This window comes from Urocampus carinirostris, chromosome 3 (assembly GCF_059441175.1).
Source record: "Urocampus carinirostris isolate Australia breed hairy pipefish chromosome 3, RoL_Ucar_1.0, whole genome shotgun sequence".
NCBI classification, from domain to species: domain Eukaryota; kingdom Metazoa; phylum Chordata; class Actinopteri; order Syngnathiformes; family Syngnathidae; genus Urocampus; species Urocampus carinirostris.
In genome coordinates, this window is record NC_142351.1 from 40884666 (window position 1) to 40911559 (window position 26894).

General features: G+C 40.4%; 2 protein-coding genes across 2 annotated transcripts; both read right to left on the reverse strand.

The window, feature by feature from the left end:
- Window positions 1-554: 554 nt before the first annotated feature.
- LOC148369714 (lymphocyte function-associated antigen 3) lies at window positions 555-10515 on the reverse strand. The gene is made up of 12 exons (XM_088331857.1): window positions 10213-10515; window positions 10055-10142; window positions 7638-7793; window positions 7434-7559; window positions 5839-6002; window positions 3512-3602; window positions 3346-3447; window positions 3160-3180; window positions 3048-3068; window positions 1594-1626; window positions 1449-1506; window positions 555-1379 (listed from the first exon to the last, which is right to left on the reverse strand). Exons 2-12 carry the CDS (start codon window positions 10104-10106, stop codon window positions 1346-1348), a joined length of 858 nt encoding a protein of 285 aa, XP_088187983.1. The 5' UTR covers window positions 10107-10142; window positions 10213-10515; the 3' UTR covers window positions 555-1345.
- Window positions 10516-15385: 4870 nt separating this feature from the next.
- cyp4f3 (cytochrome P450, family 4, subfamily F, polypeptide 3) lies at window positions 15386-26245 on the reverse strand. Its single transcript, XM_088329825.1, has 13 exons — window positions 25988-26245; window positions 25752-25896; window positions 25622-25675; window positions 24126-24253; window positions 19418-19539; window positions 19202-19348; window positions 18985-19099; window positions 17987-18053; window positions 17782-17911; window positions 17580-17713; window positions 15810-15874; window positions 15662-15744; window positions 15386-15581 (listed from the first exon to the last, which is right to left on the reverse strand). Exons 1-13 carry the CDS (start codon window positions 26189-26191, stop codon window positions 15386-15388), a joined length of 1590 nt encoding a protein of 529 aa, XP_088185951.1. The 5' UTR covers window positions 26192-26245.
- Between the last annotated feature and the right edge of the window lie 649 nt (window positions 26246-26894).

Here is a 26894-nt window from a genome sequence, read left to right on the forward strand (position 1 = left end):
GGGCTTGCGGGTAGGGCGCCCGCCCCGAGACTGGGACATTGCTGGTTTGAGCCTCGGCTGGGTCATACCTAAGACTTATAACATTGGTACTCATTGCCTCCACTTGTCATTAGGGGTTGGAATTGGAGGGTTTCGTCACTTAATTACTCCCAACACACCAGATGGGCTCAAATGGACCCATGAGAATCTCATTGTAAGAATGTGGATACTATTAAACTGAAACTTTCCTCTCTCAAAGCAATATGGATTTTAGGATAGTTGATTGCGGCCGTAAAAGCGCATTTCATTTAATGCAGAAATGACAAAGAATACAGGCCCGGAAAAAGTGCGCTCCGCCACTCACTGCAACATGTATGGGGAAAATGGATTACAGCCAAACATAAGCAGTTCACTTTTAGGTGGACAGAAAGGCCAAAGAGCTGCCAGGTCTGACAAAAATGCACTCTGCCGGCCTATTGCAGCAGTAGGTGACTTGAGCTGATATATTGTGGCAGCACAAGTACAGTCCATTCTAGAAATAATGAACAGAAAACTGCCACAACGCTACAAATGTGTTCTTTCGGCAACCGCTTTCAGCAATATTTAATTGGGGTTATTGGGTTGCAGTCACACAGTGCAGTTCATTTTAAACAGTCCCAAAACCCCTCTCCCCCAAACGGCTCTGTGATTGTGCATCCAGTACAAAAGCAGTGAGGCTTGAACATATTGTTAATTCATTTAAAATGTTTACAAATATTGGAGTCCATAATGAATTGAGGCCACGAAACATTACAGTAGTTTGACAAGACAAGTACTCTACCGTTCAAAAGTTTGGGGTCACATAAGTATTTCCATTCTTTTGAAGAAAGCAAAGTTTGAAGGATTACTTTTTTCAGAGAAAAATCATCTAACCTCCTCAATGTCTCGACTGCACTTTCTCTTTATCTTACAACTCATTTAATAAAAATATTTTTCATGGAGAAAACACTATTGTCTGGGGACCCCCAAACTTTTGACAGTAGTGTGTATCTGATAAATACTTTTAAGTAAAGTAATCCAAAAAAGAAAAAACTGAGTTAAAACAATGTTCAGAATCACATACCACTAAACAGCTAAATGAAGTAATTGTTAGTGAACATCAGTGCATTCCTTCCCCACAATGGCACGACTACCTCCAGTCCATCCTCACGGCCAGAGGTCGACTTGTGCCGACAGTCAGCCAAGTGTGTGGCATTCACTGGAGGATTTCCTTGTATTGTCTAGGTTTTACTTTCTACACGCTCTCCTATGCCTGGTTTCCCTTTTTTTCTTGGCTTGGATTGTTACCTACAAAGTCTACAATATTGTAGAAGTGTTAAAGGAGAGATTAGAAGTTTTTTGTCTTGGTAGTCATTTGTTCACTGAAAAAGACAAAGTAGACAATCAAGCTGCAGACGACATTTTTAAAGTTGACGTTTTTATGGTCGTACCTTCCACGTGATAAGTCTCGATCTGTTGTTTGACCGTTTGACTCTGTAGTGTGTTGATCTGTAGAAAATCAATGTTTATTCTTTCATCGTTTATAACATTTATATATATATATATATAATTTTTCCAAAAAAATCGAATCCATACATGTACTCCGACTCTCCGGCTTCCTCCAGAAATCTGTGACAATGAAGTAAAACAAAGTGTTACTTTGGAATATGTGATGGAAGACGTAACTCGATCTCTGCCAGTGACATCTGTAGTTGCCAGAAGCAGCCAATAGTGTCCATGTCGGTAGGCAGTGGAGGAGTTAAACATTTCAAATCAAGTATACAATAATTTAAGGGTGCCACAGAGTCTCGGTGGTTAGTGCATCAGCCTTACAATGTTGAGGACCAAGGTTTAAGTCCAGCTCGTTCTCCCCCGGGCACTCCAGTTTCATGCATGGCAGAATAATTGGGAGTTTCCAAATTCTCCCAAGGTATGAATAAGTGTTTGAATGGTTGCCTGTCTGTGTGCATTTGTTACTTGCTGGCAACCGGTTCAGGGTGTCCATTGCCTTAAAATGCGTGGGATAGGCTCCAGCACCCCCACAACGCTTGTGAGGATAGGCGGTGCTGAAAATGAACATTATGGATAGTAACCATATTTTGTCAGTGTTAATGGGGACCAGACCCACCCCACCATATCTGATAATTTGGTAAGTAGCCTGCCGGCAGCAACAATCAAACATGGGAAAATAGATCGCGGGCACACAAGTGCTGTTATTTTTTTTAAGCAGAAAGAACAGAAAAAAACAGTCACATGACACAAATTTGCTCTCCTGGCCCCTGCTCTCAGGAATAGTCGACCAGCAGGGTTAGGTAGGGTTACTTTAACTGGATTACTTTCAATTACTTTTGGATCACTCAAATACCAAATATGCAAATGAAACAAAAGAAACTAAATATGAATAAAATTATGACTTACAACACGTGGTAAACTTTGTCTCCTGGCAAAGCTAACATAAAATGCAACAGAAATAAAATGAAAAAAAATCCAAACAGCTTGCCAACATCATTTTTGCCGTTCCATGTGTTCCGTTACTCCCCAAGCCTGCACAAAATTTAGTAATTTTATTCATATTTAGTTTCTTTTGTCTTTTATTAGCATATTTGGTATTAGGGTAGTCCAAAAGTAATTTAAAGTAATCAAGTTAAAGTAACCCTACCCAACCCTGTCGACCAGGGATAACAGATCGCAGCCACAACTGCGCATTGCATTTTAGGCAGGCCAAAAAGTCATGTCTCCTGACAAAAGTGCCTCACGTCGGCCCCCGCTCGCCGCAATACGGGATAATGAATAATGGATCATGGTCCTTGAGTACAGTTCATTTTATGCAGAAATAGAGTAACATCAAAAAGGAATGCCAGGCAGGATAAAAGTGCACTCTCGAAGCAATATGCAAGTAGGGATAATGGATCATAGATTATTTTTCCACCTGTGTTGCAATGGCGCCGAAGTATGCAGGGAAAAGAAGCAAAAGACTACATAATTGTCGGATACCTCCATTTTTGGATTAATGACGACAAACTTGATTAAAATGCTTTGCATGAACTGACCTGCTTTCCATGGCATGGAATCTGCGTTTTAGCAAAGTGAAGAAGAAAAAAGGTTTGCATACAGTTTACCATAAACAGGGCATAATGTTCATTTCTGTCGCTCCATTCTTACCTTTTTGGAAGAACCATATCCCTGTGTAGGATTTAACAGATATTAAGAATACATTTTACAAGCAGGAAATAATAGAAATTCAATTCATTAATTTGAAACAAAATGGACATGAATACAAATCCAAAATAAATATTTGTGGCAGTTTGAAAACTTCAGATTTAACAAACAGAATTTTTCTCTTCTTACCGGTCCTACATTTGTGAAAGAGCACCAGCAGCACCATCGCAGTCAGGAGACAGATGAAGACGGTCAGGCCCGTGTTGAGCTTAAGACCTTCTACGCTCCTTTCTGCAACATACACGTCAATATTATTGTGAATGGCAGCATAACTCGCTGTGTTTTGACAACTTACCAGTAAAGATTGGGTTGTGTGTAGACGGACTTAATTTCATACTGACTGGATTCTCCAGCTTGCACTTGATATCATCGTTGTTTGAATGATCCTAGCACAAGATATTACTTTCATGCAGATCACAATGGAGGACGGAGGATATTTCATACAATTTAGGGTAACAGCAACCTGTGTTCAAGAAAAGATTACTGAATTTTCACAACTATAAGATGCACGTAAAAGTGAATGTTTGAGTGTTGTTTAGGGTAGATATACCGGTAGTCATGGTTCGTACACCTTTTCATGGTCAAATTCAAGCACTTAAGGGTTTTCTATGTCAATTTTCTCATTTTTCCAGTACCATTATAAGAAGAAATACAGCCCCGATTCAACATATATTTTAATTGACTTTTATCGCTAAAATAAACTTATCTTGCTGCTAGCACAAATATTCCTACGTATGATCAACCATCCTTTTCTGTCAACGGGCTGGTATAAACTGACATTAATTCTGCCTCAACATTATGAGCGCAATTGTTTACAAAAATAGAAAAGTCTCTATAGGTGTTAGATAAAAGTGGAGTTCAATACGAAGGGAAGAAAAAGAAAGTCCTGAATGTATAAAAAGAAGAAAATGAGCCAAATTTTGGATTATTTAAAGGATATTGATGGCTCCAAGGAAGAGTGCATTCAATCCTCCATAGAGGCTGCTGATCTTTTGCTTTTTGTTTACATATTTTCATTTATCATTTTTGTGTGAGTTTTTCAGAGGATATGTGTCTAGGTTGGTTGGAATAGAATTGTTAATGTAAAAAAAGTTTTTATTGTTTATCAATAGCACTGGAGTTATTTTATTTGTAATTGTATGTTTTGGTTTTGCATTTTCAGGGATTCTGTGTTACTTATTGTTCAGTATGTTATAAGCCGAAATCGTTTTGTATGTCAAGTCAAGTCATGTTTGCATGTATAGGCCCTTATTCACAAGAAGTCTCAAAGGGCTGCACAGACCAGATTATTGCAAACCTCAGACTATTACACCATCCCCTGATCTAAAACCTACCTCGTAGTTGGTCATTACTATTACTTTCACAAACTCAGGTAAAACAATATTAATTTCCTCTCTTGCCCCATTTCTATGTGCAACGCGCGGCAGTGAAACCACCCCCTGCCCCCTGCCCAGCGCACAAATTAGCCCTGCAACAGAGATGAAACCAGGCATATTAACCGCTCAACCAAATTATGTGGCAATTATTTTTTGGCAGATGTCTAAATATTTTAATTTAAAGATCGTGTTTTTCATGGATCCCGTCTTTCACTTTAAATTTGTTCAAAACAAAAACATAATTTTGATGAAAACAAGGGATGCAAGAAATAAGCCAAGCGTTTATTCTTGTATTTCAGGAAAATATCTTTACTGTACATTTAGTTGTGTTGTGTGTGTTATAGGGATTTTGTGTTGCTTGACTTTAAAGTTGCTTGGTGCGACGAGTAGGTGATGCTTCACATGACAACGCCATACTGCCAAGCTCCCATTGATCACGAGGGACCATCAGACTTGTCTGGGACAATTTTAGGCAGACTTATTTTTCTTCATTAATGCGTGGTCTATGGAGGCTGGCTGTTAAGAAACATGGCAATGGCAACAATTTTAAGCATTACCCCCAAATTACAGCACTTTTCAAACGCTGTCTGGCAATGATCGCTAACTGTGTCTCTGGGCGGGGCTTCACAGCCAATGTGTAAAAAAAAACAAAAAAGTGAAGCAAAATAACTCTCGGGTTAGCCATCTTTCAGGGCTGATTGTCGATCTATGGCCTGATGTGTCCAGAGTGAAAAAAGTGAACCTGGCATCATTGGACACTTAGCGTTGCTGTTAAATTCAGAAAACAGAGGATGAGGTTTGATGAGTTTGATTTGAATGATTATTATTGGTGAACTACTTTTAGGCTTGTTTCGGTGTTCCTAACATGCTCACATATATTAATGACTAAAATAATGTTAGTAGTTTGTGATCAAAACTCAAAAAAAGCGCAACCCAACTCAGGTGCTGCTTCAACTCTATTATTAAGTAAGCACACTTGTCGCTCCCACTCTATATTTAAATATGCACCCTTGTGTGTGTGTGTGTGTGTGTTGTTGGCGTAAGGTGGATATAGTAGAGGACACCATGAGAACATTAAAGGGTGAGCTATTGAGGTGCAGATTGCATTTAAAGTGTGTCGCCTTTTAACAGGTGCGTCTTGTGTATGTGTTAGATAACGCAGCATGTCGCAAAGACTACGCTTCAAAGTATGATGCGCCTTATGTTAAAAAAATGTAATTATGGTTTGAAAACCCCAGCAACTGACCTTTTGAATGATACGCTCCACGGTTGAGTTGGTTTCTGTGGAAGTTCCTAACATCCAAGTGTAAAAGACCGGTTCGGCCCCGGTGGTGTTGCCGTCACATTTCAGAGTACAAGTTGTCTTCTCAGCATCACAGGATGTTAAAACTGTCGGCTCAGGCACAGGCACTGATGAAGAAATAATCAGATGAATGGCATCTACGATTATTTAAATGGATGTGCATAAGCAACATTGACATTCAAGGTAATAGGATGCTTTTTACCATTAGGTGGCAGTGAGTTCTTCCAAATACGAGTAAACCTTTCCAGGGAGTGACAGGTGCTACCTGACATTGTGAGCTAGGGCTGCACGACTAACTAAACTCTATTCGATATAGCAGTGTGATGTAGTGCGATTATGTAATCACAAGACACTGCGGTTTGAGTCTTTTGTGAGCAGACAGCAACCATAACAAAGCTCCCCAGGGGACAGTGCGTTTTTTTCTTAAAGTAAGAGCATGTCAACATGATTACACCTTGTGCTGTATTCAGTTTAAGGACCACTTTTGTACTTTTTTCTACATTTTATATGAACATGTGAATAAAAACTATTTAATGTTCCTACTTACTGGACCATTTTAGGAACATCATAATATTTAAAGTTAAATAAAATATAATTTCGCTCACACTCAGTAGGGTGCCTGCTCCAACACTGTCGCTGGTTCGAGCCTTTCAACATTGGTACCCATTGGGGCACCCTGCTTGGCATTAGGGGTTGGAATTGGGGGGTTTTGTCACCTAATGACTCCCAACAACAGATGTTGCGACACATCAGTTGGGTTGAGCGAGGGGGCTGGGTATCCCCTCCTCAATCCCCCGGAAAGAGTAAAGGATGCAAGAATTTGAGTATGTTCTTGACTCTAGCCACCTCCCACTTGAGGAACATGGCTCCGGTATATCCATACAATACATAGGGCAAGGGGATTCTTCTGTGTTTCTAACAACACAGTGGTGGGTCATTTACAATAGGTAGGTTAAGTACTCACAAAAAAACAAAACAACTACAGAAAATGCACTTTTCTTTTCAAACCCAAAATCACATCGGAATTGCAATACTGGTAAAAAGAAAATCGCAATTAGGTTTTTCTCCCCCAAAACCATGCACCTCTTTAATGAGCACACATGTATTACATATTGAAAAGAAAAAATATTGTTCATCCGAAGTTAACGTTATATTTAAATGTATTCAGCTTGCTTACAATGAAGATCGTTGTTCTATTAAACATTTGCAAAGACAATTTATTATATTGCCAGGGTTGGGTTGTTTTGACTATTATTGCGCACTGTTGTTCATTTTAACTTATATTTGCATCATTGACAACATTTGCCAATAAGGTTTCTGTTCTTTGAATCTTGTACCCTTTTAGGGTTGATTTGCTTTTTGTAACCTGGGTGATTTTAATAAAGAGGGCTCAGGGGATGACCTTTAGAACAGGCCGCATTTTGTACACCCTGGGAATGTTATACAATCCCCTCGTTCTCCTTGCAAGCTTAAAATAATTGATGTATTCTCTCCTTTTTTGTATTGTCTGTTAAACTGTAAACGTATCACATACTTACATAAAACTGCAAGATAAGTTGGAGTGCTGAAGACAAAGTTGATCTCAGGCGAGTATGTGCCGCTGTCATTTGGAGCCAAGCCCGTGATAGTCAGCTCTCCACTCACATTGTTCAGCACAGCCCGATCTAAAAAGAGATTCAATCGGGAAAAAAATAATAATAATAAAAATGGAGGTATTTCTAAACCAACTTTAAATTCCCTACATTTGAACTGACGATAGGCCTCGACACCGTCGGCACCCCACTCGATGGCGATGTCGTCGTTGTGCTTCCACAGGATGTTCTTGAGGGGGGCGGCATCAGGGCTCGTATTAGGTCTGAGGACAACTTTGTCACCCACTTTTTTGTAAACCTTGAAGCCTAAAAAAGGCGATACATAGTGACCAGTTATCTTGGTGTCTGATCATATTTTTCTTCTGTTGCAAGGAAGAATGCTTGATTTAAATCTGACGTCCCACCCCCCCTACATCCACCAGTTATCCTACTGAACCAGCTCAAGTCAAGTCAAAGCTCAAGCTTTGCATGAAAGATATCATTTTGAAATTAGAAAACTTAAGAGGACAGAGTGTAATATTTAGTGCCTTACATTGGTACAAATAATTATTCAGTGAAAACAAACAAAACATTGATTTGAATATCAGGCAAAAATACCTGAACTATCATACCAATGTTAATTTGTATTTAAAAATAAATAAATCATAGGTCAAGATATTTGTATTTCATTTACATAGTGGAATCTCTAACTAAGGTCACCGCCATTTTTGTCGGGCAACTTGCGACCTTTTTGTGCCTAATAAATGGAATCAACATTTCAAAATTGCAATTCATATTTCCTTGGGTTGTCTCTGTGTGATATTAAAATTTGTTTGATAATCGGAAACCTTTGTAAGTGATAAATATGCAAAAATCAGAACTCAAAAAAAAGAGGCAAATAATTTGTCATGACACTGTAACAAATACCCATTTTTCTATACATAGGCAAGATATACATATATGTTTTCACTGTCTTGAGGCACTCAAACTGTATCTACCCCTGTTAGTGCTTGTTCTAAGGGACCTGTAGCGTTCACCAGAGGGGAGCAGGTCAAACGAACTCAAAACAGATGGGCAAAAGAGCATTTCATTATATGTGTAAAAAGTAAAGGCAGTTTAACTATAGGTGTAGTTGAATACAGTTTGAAAACAGAAGCGTTTTACAGATTCTATTTGGGATAAAAGGTTACCAAGGTCATCCCATAGCTCATTGGTCACATTCAACCTGTTTAATCTCCCCGGCATATTTTCACAAGATAGAATTTATTCATGTACAGAAAATTGTTGAAAACGCAATAAAAACAGTTTAAAAAAAGACGAGATGGCCAGGGTGAGAAGAGTCCTTTATAATGCTGTTGTCTCAGCTGTCATATAGCAAGCCTGATACCGGCAATGTCCTCCAGACTGGGCAGAGAGCAGGTGATAATCTTCTGGTATGTAATAATGACTCTGTAGGTTTTATTTTCTGTCTGCTGAAGGAGTCATTTCTAATATTGTTGTAAACAATGTTAACTACGTTACTAATGGCAATACATTTTAATTCTAAATCACAATTATGGCCACATTTCAGGGTTATAAACTTGACGTCAGTGAAATATCCTAAATAATGGTTTCAAGATGCGTGCAAAGTTTTTTTTTTTATAAAAATGTCACAAAACTCTGCAAACCAAGATTCTGACATATTCACCTTCGGCGCAGGCGGCTCAGGAGTAGAGGCAGGCGGAAGTGCTTGCGATCTGTGCATAGCTCTGCTCACACCTACCGCTCAGCCAATCAAATTGGTCTGAGTGCTCAACTGGCGTTTTGGCGTATTTACAGTTTGTTCTGTGGATTTTCATCATAAAGGTATTTTCACGGTGAACATGGATTATTTAATGGGCTTACATTTAAGAGGATTCTTTAGAGATGTACAGCCAATACAAGGTTTTTTTTAGTGGGGCACTTTGACTGTAAACTGCAGGACCAAAAGTGTCCTACATATTCTGGATGGTACCATTAACAGTTTCAGTGTTATTTCGGCTTACCGAGTACTACAATAAGCTTCATTCATGTAAATTTAGAACGGCGAGGATACAATTTGCAAGGTACAATTTTGTCTCAATGCCAAACGTGCTCACGAAAAGAGCCATATATGGCTCGTGAGCCATAAATTCCTGACCCCTGGGCTGAACAAACAGCTTTATCGTCACTTATTTTATGCTACAGGGACTGCTGAACTTATTGGGAATGCCTCCAGGTAGATTTCTGACACTGGCAACAAGTCATGGCTGAAATGTGATTGGTAAAACGCTGTAAGGCACACATCTGAAAGCAGCGCAACGAGAGGAAAAGCAATGGAAGGAAGCTGACAGACAACTTGGAACCATTTAATCCGTAATTACGGTAAAATATTATTCACATCGCATAAAGTGAAATTACATGTAAAGCAAACGAATGTAATCACCGACTGACGGGGCGTTGTCACCATTCAATCCACCAAACGACGCTTACTTCAAAACCCAAACACACCATAAACCAAAACTGTATTTCAAAAGTCTCCCTTGGTGAACGGTTTCCCCAAATACCCAAAAGTAGCCATTACGTCTTACCAGTGCAAAAAGAGGCCAAAATCACGGGGATCACTGAAAGGCACAACTGCATCTTCCACCTCCTCAATTCAGCCACTACAGTTGGAAACTTCGTAGCAAAATATTCAAAAGTTAATTTTCAATTAAAAAAGGGAACTCATCGTGTTTGGAATGCTCACCTTGTTACCGATTAAGGCTACTTGAGCCTTTTGATGTCATTTGTTTCCGTATGGTCTACAGTCATAGGAGATTGTTGGCGTAGAATTTAAAGTTTTTTTGCTCCTCGTTAAAACGGGACGCTACATTTCCGCAAAACTCAGCCCAAATATTCTAGACAATTCGCACAGGGAATGTGTGATGCACAGTAGAAACACAAACGCCCCTTTTCTTTTAGTCATCAACTCATTTCATACTGCCAAACTGGTTTTATCCGCCTTAAATGAAGTAAAACTAATAGTTCACGCGTTTGGTGACGTCATCGCCGTCGCATTAATATTACGTGTGAGCGACTGAAAAGTTTCATTATAAAACACGACTACACGTTTTGCTATTAACACACGTGAGTTTTCCATCTTTCCAATTTGTAGCAAAGGTTTGTTGTAATAAAAAAGTGTTTCTTTCAAAAGTAAACACAGTTCCGATTTGTCTGCGAATTACTCAAATAGCGTTGTGTTCTTTGGCCATTTAAATTGTAAGGCATCTTATTTATTCGTAGAAAAAAAAACAGGAAATGAAATATTAAAGTTATTGAAATTGGTTCTAGATCTTATTAGTTCAAATAAACCATTTTCGGTTAATCCTAAAATTTTCTGTTAAAACTTCTTTGCTTGCTTCTTTACGGACAGAAATCTCTTACAAAGTCATCAACACAGCCCAGAAAATCATCACACCAGGAATCTACATGTATTCCACCGATAGCTTGTCTCGAGCAGTAGACAAAGAAGAAAGTGAAGATGGTGAGAAAAGCACACAAATACAGTACAGTCTATGTAGACATGAATTTGACATCTCTACCCCTTTCGGCTGACAGGACAGAACAAATAAGGAGAGGAACAATTGCAGATAGCACAATGAAAGAACTCAAAAGCACAAAATTGAAGGTTTGGCAGGCAAGCAAAAAGTATTGTCCTGTAAGTATTCATACCTGGCAACCTGTATGTTTTTTTCCGTACAAAGTACGTTTATTATGCATTTTAAGACAGGTACGACGTACAAGCAAATCTGTACGGAAAAACGCAAATTTTTCGTTATACACCGACTATCACGAAACGGCAAATCAAACAAGTATAACGAGTTCGCCGCGGTAGCCTCTAACTCTGTATCGGTTTTTTTTTTCATTGCAAACGATGCGAGCGGTTTGATGCTACTGTGCGCATGCGTCTGCCGCCTGGGGATTTCCCATCATGCATCATTTCGAAGAAAAAAATTGGTGTCAGATTATTTTGTAATTTGTAAGGGAAAATACGACAGTTTGTACGGGCAATGGAGCCGACAGGAGGATTCAAGATTATTGGATTTGCAGAGTGGAGCTTAAAGTTGTAATAGACTTAGTTATAAAAAGGGAGCAAATGTGTAATTCCATCTTCACTACGCAAACAAATGCTTTATAATATACATGAAGGCCACCTTGGAGAAGTCAAATACAACAGAGTTGATGCTGGACCGAAAGACTTAATCCAGCAGGATACCACAGTGTCTGAGAAGTTTGTTGACACCGGTCTCGATCCTGCTGATCCTGTAAAAGTGGCCGTGACATTGTCACTAACTGTTGAAAATATGTCTAGAGCCCAGAGACATGTTCAGCTACCCTAGAGACTTATTGAGACTTGTTAAAAAAATTGTTTGAATTTGTTTTGGTGTGTTACTTTCTGTACTATCTATCTTCCCTGGTCACCACTCTTGTCTTGCAGCCACTCCTCAAAGACACATCTCTTCTCTGTCACATCCTCTGAGACCTCATCTTTCTACTATTCACTTCCTTTCCTATTACCTCGACCAACTTTTCTCATTCCACACATTTCTTTCGCACTCCTCAACACTGCCTCTTTAAACCACTCCCATTCCATTTCCACACTCTCCACTTCTCTTCTACTAATTCGTTCATACTCTTCCCCTATCCTCTCTTTAAACTCTTTTCTTTTCTGCCTTATTCAACTCTGACATTTTCACCTCTTCCCTCATACTCTTCTTATACGTTCTGTACTGAGAAAACAAAAAACAAAGTATAATAACATTTATGTAAACATGTCATACACTTTTGTTTATAGGGGTGAATATTATTTTACATGTCGTAAGTTGTTATCTTATTTTAAAAGAGAACTTGTGACGTTACATGCCTAAAAACACAAGAACTGCATTACCCACGATGCCACATTGTTACTGAGCATGCGCCACGTGTACCCTCACGTTACCTGAGGCGTGTTCAGGAGAGTGATCAGACATGTAGTCTCTTGATAATCGCTTGCCGCGCACTGCTGAACGTTTTGTAATCGCTCACTGTGATTGCCTTACTGATCCAAAATGGCCGACGACAGTACAATGGATTTCGTTCTACAGCTTGCTTTGAGCGAGTTGGCTGATATGAGCGACAGTTCGCATATTGACACAGTTAAGGTTATCCTAAACGCAGTGGAAGGGTCATACCTGTCTTGCATTGTTCACAAACATTACCAGGCAATGTAAGACGATATATTACATCGCCAACAGCACTCGTCAGGGTGAGATCCTCCATCTTCTGCACTGTCGACGCCATGTTGGAAATCAAAGTAAGCGGTCTTTCTCCCGTGATTACTCGGGCACGCGAGCGCTCAATAATCACTGGCCGTTCAGAAGCTAGCGATAGCTCGCGATAGCAATCACTCACTCTCCTGAACACGCCTCAGTGCTCTAGTATGTTATGGTTTACCTGCAAGTGACACAAAAGTCAACACCCTGTCCACGCCAACACACCTCCTCTCATCACTGAACGCACGAGAAAACTCGTTAATATTATTTTTTTTTAATCTTACTTAATTCTCTATTTTTTTAATACCTTTGTAAACAATCTTTATTACGATATCAATGACAATAAAGACTATTCTAAAGCTAACACATATGTGTTTCTTGTACTTAATTAGCAAAGGAAACCGTTATTCCATTCTCCATTCTCTTACAGAACAATTAAATTATTTTATTGAAAAATAAACAGCATGTTATTTCAGACCATTCAGCATGTATGTAAAGCAACCAAAATGATCTATTGTTATTTCAAAAAATCGATGTCATTAACTTGCAAGGGGTTGTGGCAACACAAGGAGTGAACCATGACATATTTATCGGGTGGCACTCTGGCTGACCTGTTGACTTGAATTTGAGCTACCTCCGAGAGGATAGTTTTTCATATTCTCCCCGTGTCCTGATTGGTTTTCTTCAGGCATTGCCCTCCCAAGTTGATTGGTGACTCCGGATTGTCCCTAGGTATGGATTCAAATGTGAGTAGCTGTATGTCTATGCCCTGTGATTGGCTAGTAATTAGCTCAGGGTTTATTCATGGCAAAACGAAGCCCCATAAAGCAGTGAAACCCTCAAGGGAAATGCTCGGGCTTCAAGATGATTCATCACCTCGACTACGTCATCATGTGGACGAAAAAATGTATAACATGCTTGTGTAAAATACGCCCCAAAAACAAAAAAATATTCATTTTAAGAGTGTATCATGAATTGTTCTGTGTTACTTTGGCCTTATCGAACAAGTAAAAAAAAAGGACATAAGGTAAAAACTCGTTCATTTTTATTTAAAAACAATATTTTTTTTAGAAGTTATTCGACTCGTGGGGTTCTTTTTGCTGAGAATTTCACCTGCTTTTGAAATTTTTTTTTACAAAGTACAAAAGACGAAGCAGGGGTGCATAAAATTGTGATAGCAAGTTTTCAAAGAATTGGAAGTGCATTTTTCTGTGATTCCGCCGCTTTTATTTCGAACCACACCCAAATCTAGCGAATCATTTCCTCAAACAGTCATGTGGTACACCCGCTTTGCTGGACTTTATACGTCACCGCTTATGTCATCAACACAAACCTTGACTCGGGGTTCATGAACCAATTGTCTAAAATATCGGCACACGCCTCAAGGATTCGAGTCGAGGAGCACATCACTACCAGTGTGCAACAACTGAGCAAAGAAAAGGGGAAAAAATCTCATCTCATCTCATCTCATCAGCCGTACCGCTTATCCTCATTAGGGTCGCGGGGGGGGCTGGAGCCTATCCCAGCCATCTCCGGGCAGTGGGCAGGGGACACCCTGAATTGGTTGCCAGCCAATCGCAGGGCACACAGGGACAGACAACTCACTCGCTCATTCACACCTATGGACAATTTGGACCGGCCAATTCACCTGGAATGCATGTTTTTGGAATGTGGGAGGAAACCGGAGTGCCCGGAGGAAACCCACGCAAGCACGGGGAGAACATACAAACTCCGCACAGGAAGTCTGGAGCTGGATTTGAACCCATGACAGGTTCCCATGACATGAACTGTGCCGCACAAGCGCTAACCACTGCGCCGCCGTGCTGCCCAGGGGAAAAAATAACAAATTAAAAATTAAGCAAAAAACAAAAGAAGAAAAATGAATACAAAACTAAATAAGGGGGCCGGGGAAGAGTAAATAAGAAGGAAGACAGGTCTTTTTGTGGGGATACCCTTAGCAGCGAGATCGCAGACAATCATGTCAGTAAGTATATAAAATTATCACATACGATAGTTCTGTGTTTTTGCTTATTTTTCCGATCAATATTCATCTTATCTCATTAGCCGCACCGCTTATCCTCAGTAGGGTCGCGGGGGTGCTGGAGCCCATCCCAGCAATCATCGGGCAGTGGACAGGGGACACCCTGAACTGGTTGCCAGCCAATCGCAAGGCACACAGGGACAGACAACTTGCTCGCTCATTCGCACCTAGGGACAATTTGGACCGGCCAATCCACCTGAAATGCATGTCTTTGGAATGTGGGAGGAAATCGGAGGAAACCCACGCAAGCACGGGGAGAACATACAAACTCCGCACAGTAAGTCCGGTAGCTGGATTTGAACCCACACAGGAGGTTCCGAAGACCTTAGAACTGTGCCGCACACGCGCTAACCACTGCGCCGCCGTGCTGCTCTCCGGTCAATATTGTTTTTCCTTTTTCTTTTTTAAAAAAAGAACAATTTTACTATTAGGAAGCTTTAAAGAATACACCTTCCCTTTTATAAGCCAGTGTAACAATAACCATCAGGTTTCCTTGTTTTATTTCTTAACAGCCTTACAAGCATATTACCACATTCTCACTCTACTTAGTATTTATTTTAAAAAACATTTTCAGAGACAAAATTGTATCATATTTTCTGTGGCATCAGAGGTTCCAGCTGCAGCCAGAGTCCCCCCTCAGCCTTAAGCACCAGTTGGGGTAGACGGCGGACCTCACTGGATCCAAGTTTGGAGTTAATTCCTGGTTTTAAGCAGAACCTGAGCAGTGTCAGGGCCACTACAACACGGAGCTCCGCCAGTGCAAATTTCTGACCAATGCAATTTCTGTGAAAGCATAAACATGGACATTTTGTGAACACAAAACGGACATTCTAATCTTGGTTGATTCAAGAAAGAGGCAGTACCTGGGTCCTGAGGAGAATGGAATAAAAGCATGGGAAGAGCGACCTTCTTGGTTGGTTGGCTCAAAGCGGTAAGGATCAAATTCCTGAGAAGGTAAAATAAACAGAGCTTTCTTTGAGATGCTGAAAAATGGTGTATTACTTATCTTACACTTGGATTTGTCCAAACTGACGGGTTGTGGTGTGTTCCATAAATGCTGACCAAACAGATGGCACCTGTGGGAGTTTCATGGTGAAAACAAATTACTCAAGTCATCTGATTAGTTTCCTTTTAAATCTATAAACATTTTGGTCAGTAAAAACTCAATTTTGATAAATAACAGAGTAGCATGCATGATTTGATTCTTCTTTCAGAACGCCTTTACCCTCACTAGCTGATATGGGCCGATGGGTGGGTGACACCCAGCCAATCAAAGGGCATAGATATACAGCCAGTCACACATGAATCCATACCTCGGGACAATTTGGAGTCGCCAATCAACTTGCCAGGCAAGGGTGTAAACCGAAATGCCTGGGGAAAACCAACCAAGACACTGGGAAAATATGCCAACTACGCTCCTGGGGTAGCTTAAATTCGACCAGGGACGTAAAAGCTCAGCCCTAAAGCCACCCGATAAATATGTCAGGGTTCACTGATTCTTCAACTTCCTGGGCTGTCGGGCACCACTGAGGACCCAGCTCTGGACAGCTTTCTCCACTACTGACGGTCCCCGATCTGTTTTTGGGTACCATTAGGGCAGAGTTGGTACTAGTTTATTCCTTGATATTGTCGGACCAGTTCTTTGTCTTCCTGTCCTCTAACTACCATGGACTGTGCCTTGGAGGATGATCTTGGCCAGTCCCGATGACCTTGTGACATGACCATATCATTGAAGTTTTCCTCTGTGTACAGTTGACAACAGTTCTTCTTGGGTTGCAATTTACGCACCGTTTCTTCTGTTTATATGGGATATATAAGATATGTCGTTGATGCCTAGCAGTTTCCTTAGCATCGCAGCTGTATGGCCTGGATTTCTTCTCCAGCTTTGCTGTCAAAGTCCATGTCTTACAAGGGTAAAGGAAAATGGAAGTAATAAACTCTTGCAGGAACCTGATCTTTAATTACACTGCAATGTTCTTGTCACTTCAGATGGGATAAAAGGGAGACCAAATGGAAAAACCTGAGCATAAAGGGCCTCAGTTTCTTTGTCACTGTGTCTTAAGGTTGGTGCCTAGATCTGGATAGCTGCAATGTTGAACGGTGAATAACTGAGGCGCATCATGATGAGACTGCTTGAGATTGGGAAACATCCTATTACAGAGGCCCTTATGTTAGCTTTTTAGTAAGCATTTTGGTCTCAATCTGACCTGAAATTCCGGTCTCAACTTAAGATCTGCCTTCTAGTCAAAATTAATTGTTTTGTACATCCTGGTCCCCCCAAAATTTAGAGGTCTGACAGGACAATAAAGGTTGTTTTTTTCCATTCCCCAGTTTATATATTGCTCTTTGCCCTGCTAAACAAACAATAAATCAAAATGTAGATTCATTTATTCGTAAAGCTGACTGCCTCACCAGATACAAACCTCACTGCACATCACTGTAGCAAAATTTTGGAATGAGGAGGAAAAAAGCACAGTGCTCAGTTGATTTTGCCGCTAAATGCCATTGGAAAACGTTTTCATTGTGCTAGGATTCTGATGCACTCACAACTTGGACAAGTCTCCCAGCACTACCTCAAACATTTTTGCCCCGTTATCCTGACAGTCTTATGTTATAAACAATGTTCATTCAATTCATTCCTATCAATAACAATAAAGACAATTGTAATTCTAATTTTGATTGTAATTCTAATAGATGCAAGAAGCGGTTAGGTCCATTTTTTCCCCCTTTCTGTGTTATTTTTTAATTCAGGAAAATATTACAGAGTTATTTCTGTTTCACCTTTTGGTACTGTCCGGTTGTCAGGGAGGGGCATGTCTTGGGTGTATTTTCTCGTCACGGCCTGAACTGGAGAATGCAATCTCAATGCTTCCCGAATGCACATTGTGGTAAAAGGAAGCATGGACAGATCCTCCCTGGTGATAAAAAAACAAAGATGGTGACACAGAGCTTTAAGATTAAAAGTATTCCTTTCATTACCGACCACTCGATTTTTTGTCTTTCACGACCTTGCATAAGTTCCATTACTTCCTCCCTGCATTTTTCTTGAAAGTGACTGTGCTGTGCTAAATTATAAAGCGTCCAGCAAATGGCACTGGCTGTAGTGTCGTGACCTGCGTAGATAAATGGCCTCAAATGGGAGGGAAAAATGAAAACATCAAACTTCGTACATCGTCTGATGGTCTCACCAGCAAACATGAAGGTGTTGGACTCAGCTTCGATCTCCTTATCTGTTAAGCCTCGCCCGTCTTCATCCTGTAAGGTTTAGTGTCATATATGTTATCTTGATTTTTGTGGTACATGTTAAAAAAATTCCATTATTCCAAAGGTGGATCATTGTGCTAGCTTCAAGTTTTATTTTTCTCAACACTTCATATTTTGAACTTGATTTTTCTCATGCAAGATGGAAAAATCAAAAAGAGCGAAATGATCGTAAATGGAAGATTTTTTTCTCATTGAAGTATGTTATTTTCTTTTCTTTCAATAATTCATTAAATAAAATATATTATAAAATACTAAAAATAGTGTTGGATTGTATTTAACATAATATCTTTGTGAAATAAGAACAATTTATGTCGTGACTTTGGGTGAAGCCATAATCAGCAATACAAAACTACAAATTGGCCTGCAATATTTCAGTTGATTTGTAATGAATCTAGAATAATTTCAACTTTTGTTTTGAAAAATGCAGTACGGATAATATATCATCTCAGATAACGTAACACCCAAAAGTATTCAGAAAAAATCTAAAAACAACTAGGAAAAAAATTGGAGAAAATCATGACTATTATATTTATTTGTGTTGCATTTTGGGGTTTGTTGAAACATGTGCATAAGAAACAAATGCATCAATCAAAGTGTTGGTTGCAATAGAAGATGAATTGGGCTGCTTGGAGTGGTCGGTGGCTAGGAGCTGCAGTATCCAATTTAGCCACCATCGGACGTTAGATACCCCACGAAAGCAGACCCCACAAAAGCAGATGTTTATCGGTTTTGATAATATTTATTGGGGGTACTTTGACACGAAACCTAGCTAAAGCGGAGCCCTAATCTATCCCTTTGTAAATTTTTATGAACATAGGTTCAGCCATTTCAGAGCTTATATGTAGCGTACAAATAGACACACAAACAAATCAGGATCTGTTAAATTGTATAGATTAGATTAAATAATTAATCCAATGAAAACCTTGGACAGAAGTAGGATGTCGACAAAATCCTTTTTCCTTTGAGGCATTGAGTTGGAAGCAGACAAGGTCTGTCTGAGGCGAGCCCGGCGTCTTTGAACCACGTTTCTTGTGAAACTGCAATACAGTAATAAGTAAGTTTATCAAAGCCAATCTGTCATCATTATTTCTACCAGACAAGACTGTTGCTTGAATGTCTAATCTGTGCTTGTGTGTTACCTGTGCACTATGTTCAAAGCGCTCTTAAAACGTTTCCCAGGTTGCGTCTTCCAGTAAATCCAGTCCCAGTGGTGCAAAATGTTTAGCCGTCGCGCGATGATCTGGTCACTCAACTCAACTATTGCCGACACGTACTCACTGCCGGACCTGGGGTAAAACGAGATTACCTACCGAACTAAAGAAATTCAAACAAAACTTTTTATGGCGTATTCTTACTCCTGACAGTTGCTGCTGTAGCTGAAGGCACATTTCAGCAAACTATTCAATGTCATCAGAGTTATATGATCAAATATCTCGATATTAGCGCTGCCCTTGGCCACTAGATGCTGCCACTTGTCCTGTGTGGCAAACAAGAGGGAGAATATGGGATTCTAATAGAGTCAAATGCATTTCAGAAGAAGTTTCAAGGCCAGAAATCATGGCTGGAGTAGCTCAAACCACCGCTGCACTTACCAAACTTAAACCCATCTGGAGAGACAAAATCATTGTAGTGAAATAAGAAATAAGACTCATGTAAGCGCTGGTAACGTCCATCTTCCTCTATACCTGCGAGTCATATACTCTCCCATCAAAGCTGGAAATGAAAATTCAGGCCATGGAAATACAATGCTATAGGAAAGGTCTATGCATCGGCTACAAAGCCCAAATGAAAGATTGCGCTACATCATCAGAGGGCACATTGGACCTTACCAAGAACTATTGTTAACTATGCGCACTGCGCAGATAAAGACTACGGTGATATGGTCATGTCACAAGAATATCAGGACTGGCCAAGATAATTCTCCAGTCCAGAGCACAGTCCAAGGGAGCAGAAAGAGAGGAAGACAGAAAAAGGACTAAGACAAGAACATCAATGAATGGACAGGTGCCCATTTTGCCACGATCTCAACTTAGGCCAGGAACAATTTTGCACAAAATAAAAGAATTTAAGTAATTCCAGAAGTAGTGCATACAGTTTTGGGTTGTCTTTGGGCTGGGTCCCGCAAATCAAGTTATTTGTCGGATCTGGGCTGGGTTGGGCAGCGTTTACTAGGCCCAATCTTACCTCTATTTTTTTTACCCCAAATTGGGTATGCAATTGGGTATGTTTTTATAGTTCCCCTAAACTGATCCTATGAGTGGTACAGTCCATTATGATGCAATTTGGGTTATTTATTAGCATTTTTACAGCAGTTTGTGACAACTTTACAAGACATTCACTCGGAAGGTACTTTTAGCTGGCATGCAGTTTCATTAGAACTTTCAATGTTTCATTAGGGGCCGGTCACACAGCCGTTTGCGGCTGAATCACGGCTAAAATTTTGTGGGGTTTTTTTGCCCGTGGTTGCCCGCGATGGAAAATGGCCAACCCGCTGTTCATCGGTGGTATGCCCGCAAAACAGACGCCGGCGACTGTTCCGCTTCCTCATCGCGTCATTTCCGCGTCATTTTTCGTGTGGACCACGGGTATAAAAGCTCCCGAGCCGGTGTTGTGCCCAAATCCGATTCCTACGAATCCCCCCCCACCAATATCCCCCCCACACCCCCTCGCGTGAACGCGCATTCTGCTGCGATCGCTTTTGTTGGAAGCGTGCATTGACGTTCGTGACTTTTTCATCCGCGTTAACAAACACATTTTGTAGAATACGATAGCACTTTATTGTTTAAATAAACGCATAATTTATAGACTAGGATCTCCCAATTGTTATAATTAGCTCGCTTTATTGTTTTAATAAGCGTTTTATATAGAATACGATCGCTTTTGTTGGAAGCGCAGCAGAATGCGCGTTCACGCGAGGGGAGGAGGATTTTATAAACGGTGTGCATTACCGTTCGATTACGTTCACAACAAAAACAAAGACGGAATGGTTTAAGTTGTATTACATTCCCAACAAATGCAAGACGAAGTGGTTTTGGTTATATGTTCGCCATTACATTCACCAAAAGTGAGATAAAACGAGGTAAAAGTGGTTGTAGTAGCGAGGGGATGCAAATCTCGACAGGGATGTATTTCTCGGCATAACACCGGGCTGTAGAAATCATAACCGCTCAAGACACAGTCCCGTGAAGATCAAGATTTCAAGCTATGGCACCGAAGAAGCCAATATGTTATTATTGTAATAGTTTTTCATTTTTATTTTATTATCTTGTTATGAAATGAAAAGAAATGTCAAGAAATAAAAATGGATTAAGACGAGGTCACTACGGTGACGGGGATCCATGTTCACCCCTTGACGTCTCGAGCACAACTGACGTGTGCTCGGCAAATCGCGCTGTATATACGTGGAGAAAGGCCTTTGACCGTAACACGCTAATTTCACGTAATAACACCGCGATACAGGCGCAGAACATGCTATTACCATGCTCCACCCACGATTACCCGCTGAAATTTCCCGTCCTACCCATGTGTAACCACGCCCTGGCCGCGGCCAGAGCACGTCGTTCCGCGTCATTTCCGCGTCATTACCTTGTGTGCCGCCCGCGGTTAACACGTGCTCAAAGTTTTGAGCAGCTCAAAACTTTTTCGCGCGGCCAACCGCGTGTGAATTTCCGACCGCGAGTAAAGCACTGCTGTATCTCGTCTATATGGCGGTCTCAAAGCGTCCAACAGCGCCCAACAGCGTCTGCTTCACGGCCAGAAATTTTTGGCCGTGATTCAGCCTCGATACGCCCGTGAAAGGCTGTGTACCCGCGCTCTAAAGAAATGAGCAGCGCAAAACTTTTTCGCGCTGCCACCCGCGCGCGAATTTCCGACTGCGTGTTAAGCACTGCTGTATCTCGTCTGTATGGCGATCTCAAAGCGTCCAATAGCGTCAGCCTCACAGGCAGAAATTTCTGGCCGTGATTCAGCCGCAAACGGCTGTGTGACCGGGCCCTTAGAGGCAAATATATCTGTTTATGTATATAACAATGTATCAAAACAACTAAAATGACAAAGTCATGGAGTGTCAAATATTGTTGTGTGTTGTGTGCATATGTCAAGTTTCGTTGCTTGTACCTTTTGTATTATGTGTGCACTTGTTACGTGGTGGTGTTCGTGTAGTGTCAGTTGTCATAGGGTGTCATGTAAAATATCATAAAGTACTTGAAAGAAAGGTCGTTTCTTATAAAAAAATGTGTTAAGTTTGACCAAATTGATCCATTTGGGTAGATTTTAACCCAAGTATTTGCAGAGTGTTCCAGATATTCCCTCCTTCAATCTCTTTCTCTCTGTGAAATACGGACACTTATGGGTGACAATGACGCACCCAAAATAAGTTATGTTCGCAGATTATCCAGACATAGTCAATATTTAATATTCTATTTACAGTGCCTAGGGAAAATATTGCCCCCACAAACCTTTTGTCATATTCAAGGCTTTAAACATAAAGCTATACAACTGAAAGTATTTTCTAAGAACCAGTGACGTGTAAGAGACAACAACAGTTGAATCAAATTATTCCAACATTTTATATAACATTTACAACAAAAAACTGAAATGTAGGTGTTACAAAACATATTATCCCCTGCTCTTTTAGCTCAACCATCTGACACCAGAAGTTCCCTGACAACTTCTGAATGATCCGATGTAAACCTAAATGACAAAAAGTGTGCAGTGGTGTGTGATTAAGGCTCAAGTTGAAATGCATGGAGATGAAGGAAATGAAAAGAGACAATTTAAGTCAGACCAAAGAACACACCAGGCAGGTCCAGGTAAAGTTTTAAAAATGTTCAAAGCAGGAACACTGTGCGAGAAATAATATAAAATAGACAAAGCATAAAACCACTGCAAACCTGTCTGCCCCACTAAACTTTCAGCCTAAACAAGAGAAAAATAACCAGAGAAGCCACCATAAGGCCCATGATGACCTGCAGGCATACACAGCTGAGGAAAGACAATCCGTGCGTAAGACTACCATTAGCCCTACTCTGCGTGAATCTGCCCTTTGTGGAAAAGTGGCACAAGGGAGACACAGATTACATGACAAACAAGGTGCTCTGGTCCAAAATCAAACTTATTGGACTGAATGCAAAGCATTAAGTTTGGCGTAAGAGTAACACTGCACATCAGCCTAAAAACACCATCTCCACTGTCAAACATGGTGGTGGCAGCATCATACTCAGGTATTGCTTTTCTTCAGCGGTTACTGAGAGGATTGTTAGAGTTGATGAGAAGATGGATGAAGCCATGTACAGGGTGATTCTGGCAGAAAGTTTGTTGGAGTCTGCAATAGTCCTGAAAATGGGGCGCAGGTTCACCTTCCAAATGGACAACGACCCGAAACATAAAGCAAAATCTAAAATGGAATGGTTTGGAGCTAATAATAAAAGGTTGTTGGAGTGGCCAAGATAAAGTTCTGACTTCACTCCTGTGAAGCTTATGTTGAAAGATCTAAAAATATTTGTGCACGAACTATCACCTTAAGGAATCTGAGCTGTTTTAAAGAAGAAATGGCGAACATTTCTGTTTCAAGATGTGCAGATACATACCTTAAAAGACTTGTAGCTGTGATTGTAGCAAAAGTAAGTTGTCCAATTATTAATTCAAAGGGGGGCAATCTTTTTGCAATACTGACATTCTTTAAAATTTGTTTGCACGATATAAAATGTTGACTTAATTTGGTTTAGTTTCTCGATTGTGTCTCACAATTTTTAGAAAATATTTGAGTTTGAAGACTGAATATGGCAATATGTCAAAAAATTTCTGGGGGCCAATACTTTTGCAAGGCACTCATCGATTCCTGTAGTTTTCAGCTGAATCCTCTTTTCTGCAATGACCTTCAAACATGTACAAAACCAAAGCAAATCCTAGGACTGATTTCAATTGGCAGGCCTTTAATTTCCTCTGCAAAGTGCAATGTTCAACATGCAGTGTCCTAAAATGAGAATTATGATTGAATCTGCAACACCTTGAAGTGTTTCCAAATTTTGCTTGCATTATGGTACGCAATGCCTTTGGTCTTACATGCATGGTGTCCGCTGAAGTGTTGAATCTTGCAATGTAGGTTTTCAGTATGTCGAAATGAAAAGCGGGGGTGAGAAGACGCCTCCTGCGGGACCACACATCGCCATTGCTGAGTAACAGACTGTCCCCTGAGGGATGACAGAATCACAGAACGTGTCACCGTGCTTATTATCAATTTTTTGAACCCCAATAGATCAATTTTCTATTTATTTGTATAGCCCTTAATCACAAAATGTCTCAAAGGAATCCACAGGTTACAATTTCACCATCCCCTGATCTCTTTGCCAGCCAGCCGCACGACACATAGCGACGGACAGATCATGCGTTTGTTACCTCCCGTCTCGATTACTGTAATGCACTACTCTCTGGTCTCCCGAAGTCTAGAATCAAGTCTCTTCAGCTGGTACAAAATGCCGCAGCGAGGCTTTTAACTAGGACAAAAAAGTACGATCACATAACACCTATTTTGGCTAACCTGCATTGGCTCCCAGTTAGCCTTAGATGTGATTTCAAGGTTCTCTTAGTATTATACAAAATCATACATGGACTTGCTCCCTCTTATCTTTCAGATCTGATTTGCCCCTATGTTCCGGTCCGAAGCCTAGGATCTGAGAGTGCCATTCTTCTGGTGATCCAAAGAGCAAAGAAGTGTTCTGCTGGTTCGAGAGCGTTCTCCATCCGGGCACCGGTACTGTGGAATGCTCTTCCCCCTGAGATCCGATCTGCAACCTCAGTGGAAATGTTTAAATCTAAGCTTAAAGCTCACTTCTACTCCATAGCATATGAATAACCTACTCTTCTCGTCGGCTGAAAAATAGTCTGTGTAATATAGTGTAATAATCTGTGAAGCCCTTTGACTCTTCGTGATTTAGGGCTATACAAATAAAAATGACTTGACTTGACTCGCTCATTCACACTTAGAGACAATTTCGACCTGCTAATTAAACTGACATCCATGTTTTTGGAATGTGAGAGGAAACCAGAGTGCCCGGAGGAAACCTACACAAGCACGGGTAGAACATGCAAACTCCACACAGGAGGTTCGAACTCATTACCTCAGCACTGTGCCGCACACGCGCTAACCATTGCGCTGCCGTGCTGCCCCCAAATATAACTATTAATATTGATATAACTACAAATATAACTTTCCTGGAAACACCAACAAAACTTACTTACTTTCTCTTTCTTTCTTTCTTTCTTTCTCTCTTTAGCATTCAACAAAATCAACCGAAATCCCAATCCGTTTACTCCCTCCACATAATTTGTTTTGCAGTTGAATTTGTTTTTTCCTTCTTGTCCTTTATATCATAAATTGTCTATCTAAAAAAAGTTGAAATGATTCAAATTCAAACAAATACAAATGAACTAATTGGAATAAAAAATACATTTTGAATATCCCCAATATATACATTATTTTGCAATTAACCCTCTTCATGGCTCTTCTCAGAACAACTCAGTTTACAGCTCAGCTTTCGCTGAGTCAATTTTGGACTCACCAAGCCACGGTTTTAGATGACCGTAGATGAACTCATCTTTTACAGTAATAGCGGCTGCGTAAGAGAGAGAGAGTGACTCAGACTTTTTTTTCCCTCATAAAAGAGAATCAAAGTTAAGATGCTAAATTACCAGGTGCCATCAACAGAGGTTTAACGTAATCTGGATGGAAGAGTCTGACCAGATGATAGAAGGGCCCGAGAAACCAACTGCAGGAGTGTTTGTATCTCTGCACTAAATTATCCACCTGGAGAAGACCTTCTTCTGTGCTTTGCATCTGATGGCAAACAATGAAGAATCACCAATAGCAGTACACTAACAATTTGTTACTTTCTATGTATGACATAAACGTCTTTGACCTACAGTACCTGACCCAGGTGACCGATCAGCCAAAAATCTGCAGGAGGCTTGCTGAAACATGACAGCCTACAAGTGAACCAAGCATGTCGAAGCAACAACTTGAAGGTCCACACTGTAACCACGGCAATCAGTCCTAAAGCAGTTACAGAAAGGGCATTCCTCAAGGTAGCCAAGCAGAACACATGTGAGAAGACCCGCAATAGGAGAGACATCTCAGCACCAGGCAGAAAAGCAGTTTGTTGCAAACTGTGACTGGGAACTGTTGATGTTTCGCAAAGCACTCTTGCTTTTTGCAGTTATTTCTACATGTACATCCTCCTTTTGGTAACACTTGAGCACACTACTGTACTTCCTTATATTATGGCTGCTGTTAGATTTTAAACGATGTGACACTGACAATTATTGAGCCTGCCTCAAAATCACTGAGGATGGATGGATGGATGGATGGATGGATGGATAGACTATTGGATTGGATACTTAATCAACAGATGGATTGATAGGTGTATGGATGGACAAATGGATGGAAGGATGAATGTATAGATGAATGTATGTATGTATGTATGTATGGATGGATGGATGGATGGACTATTGTATGTAAGGATACTTTAACAGATGAAATGATAGGTGTCATGGTGGATGGATCGGTGATGGATGATGGGTGGATGGATGGACAAATGGATGGAGGGATGAATGTATAGATGAATGTATGTATGTATGTATGGATGGATGGATGGACTATTGTATGTAAGGATACTTTAACAGATGAAATGATAGGTGTCATGGTGGATGGATCTGTGATGGATGGATGGATGGATGGATGATGGGTGGATGGATGGACAAATGGATGGAAGGATTAATGTATAGATGAATGGATGGATGGATGGATAAATGGATGATATGATGATTTAATGGATG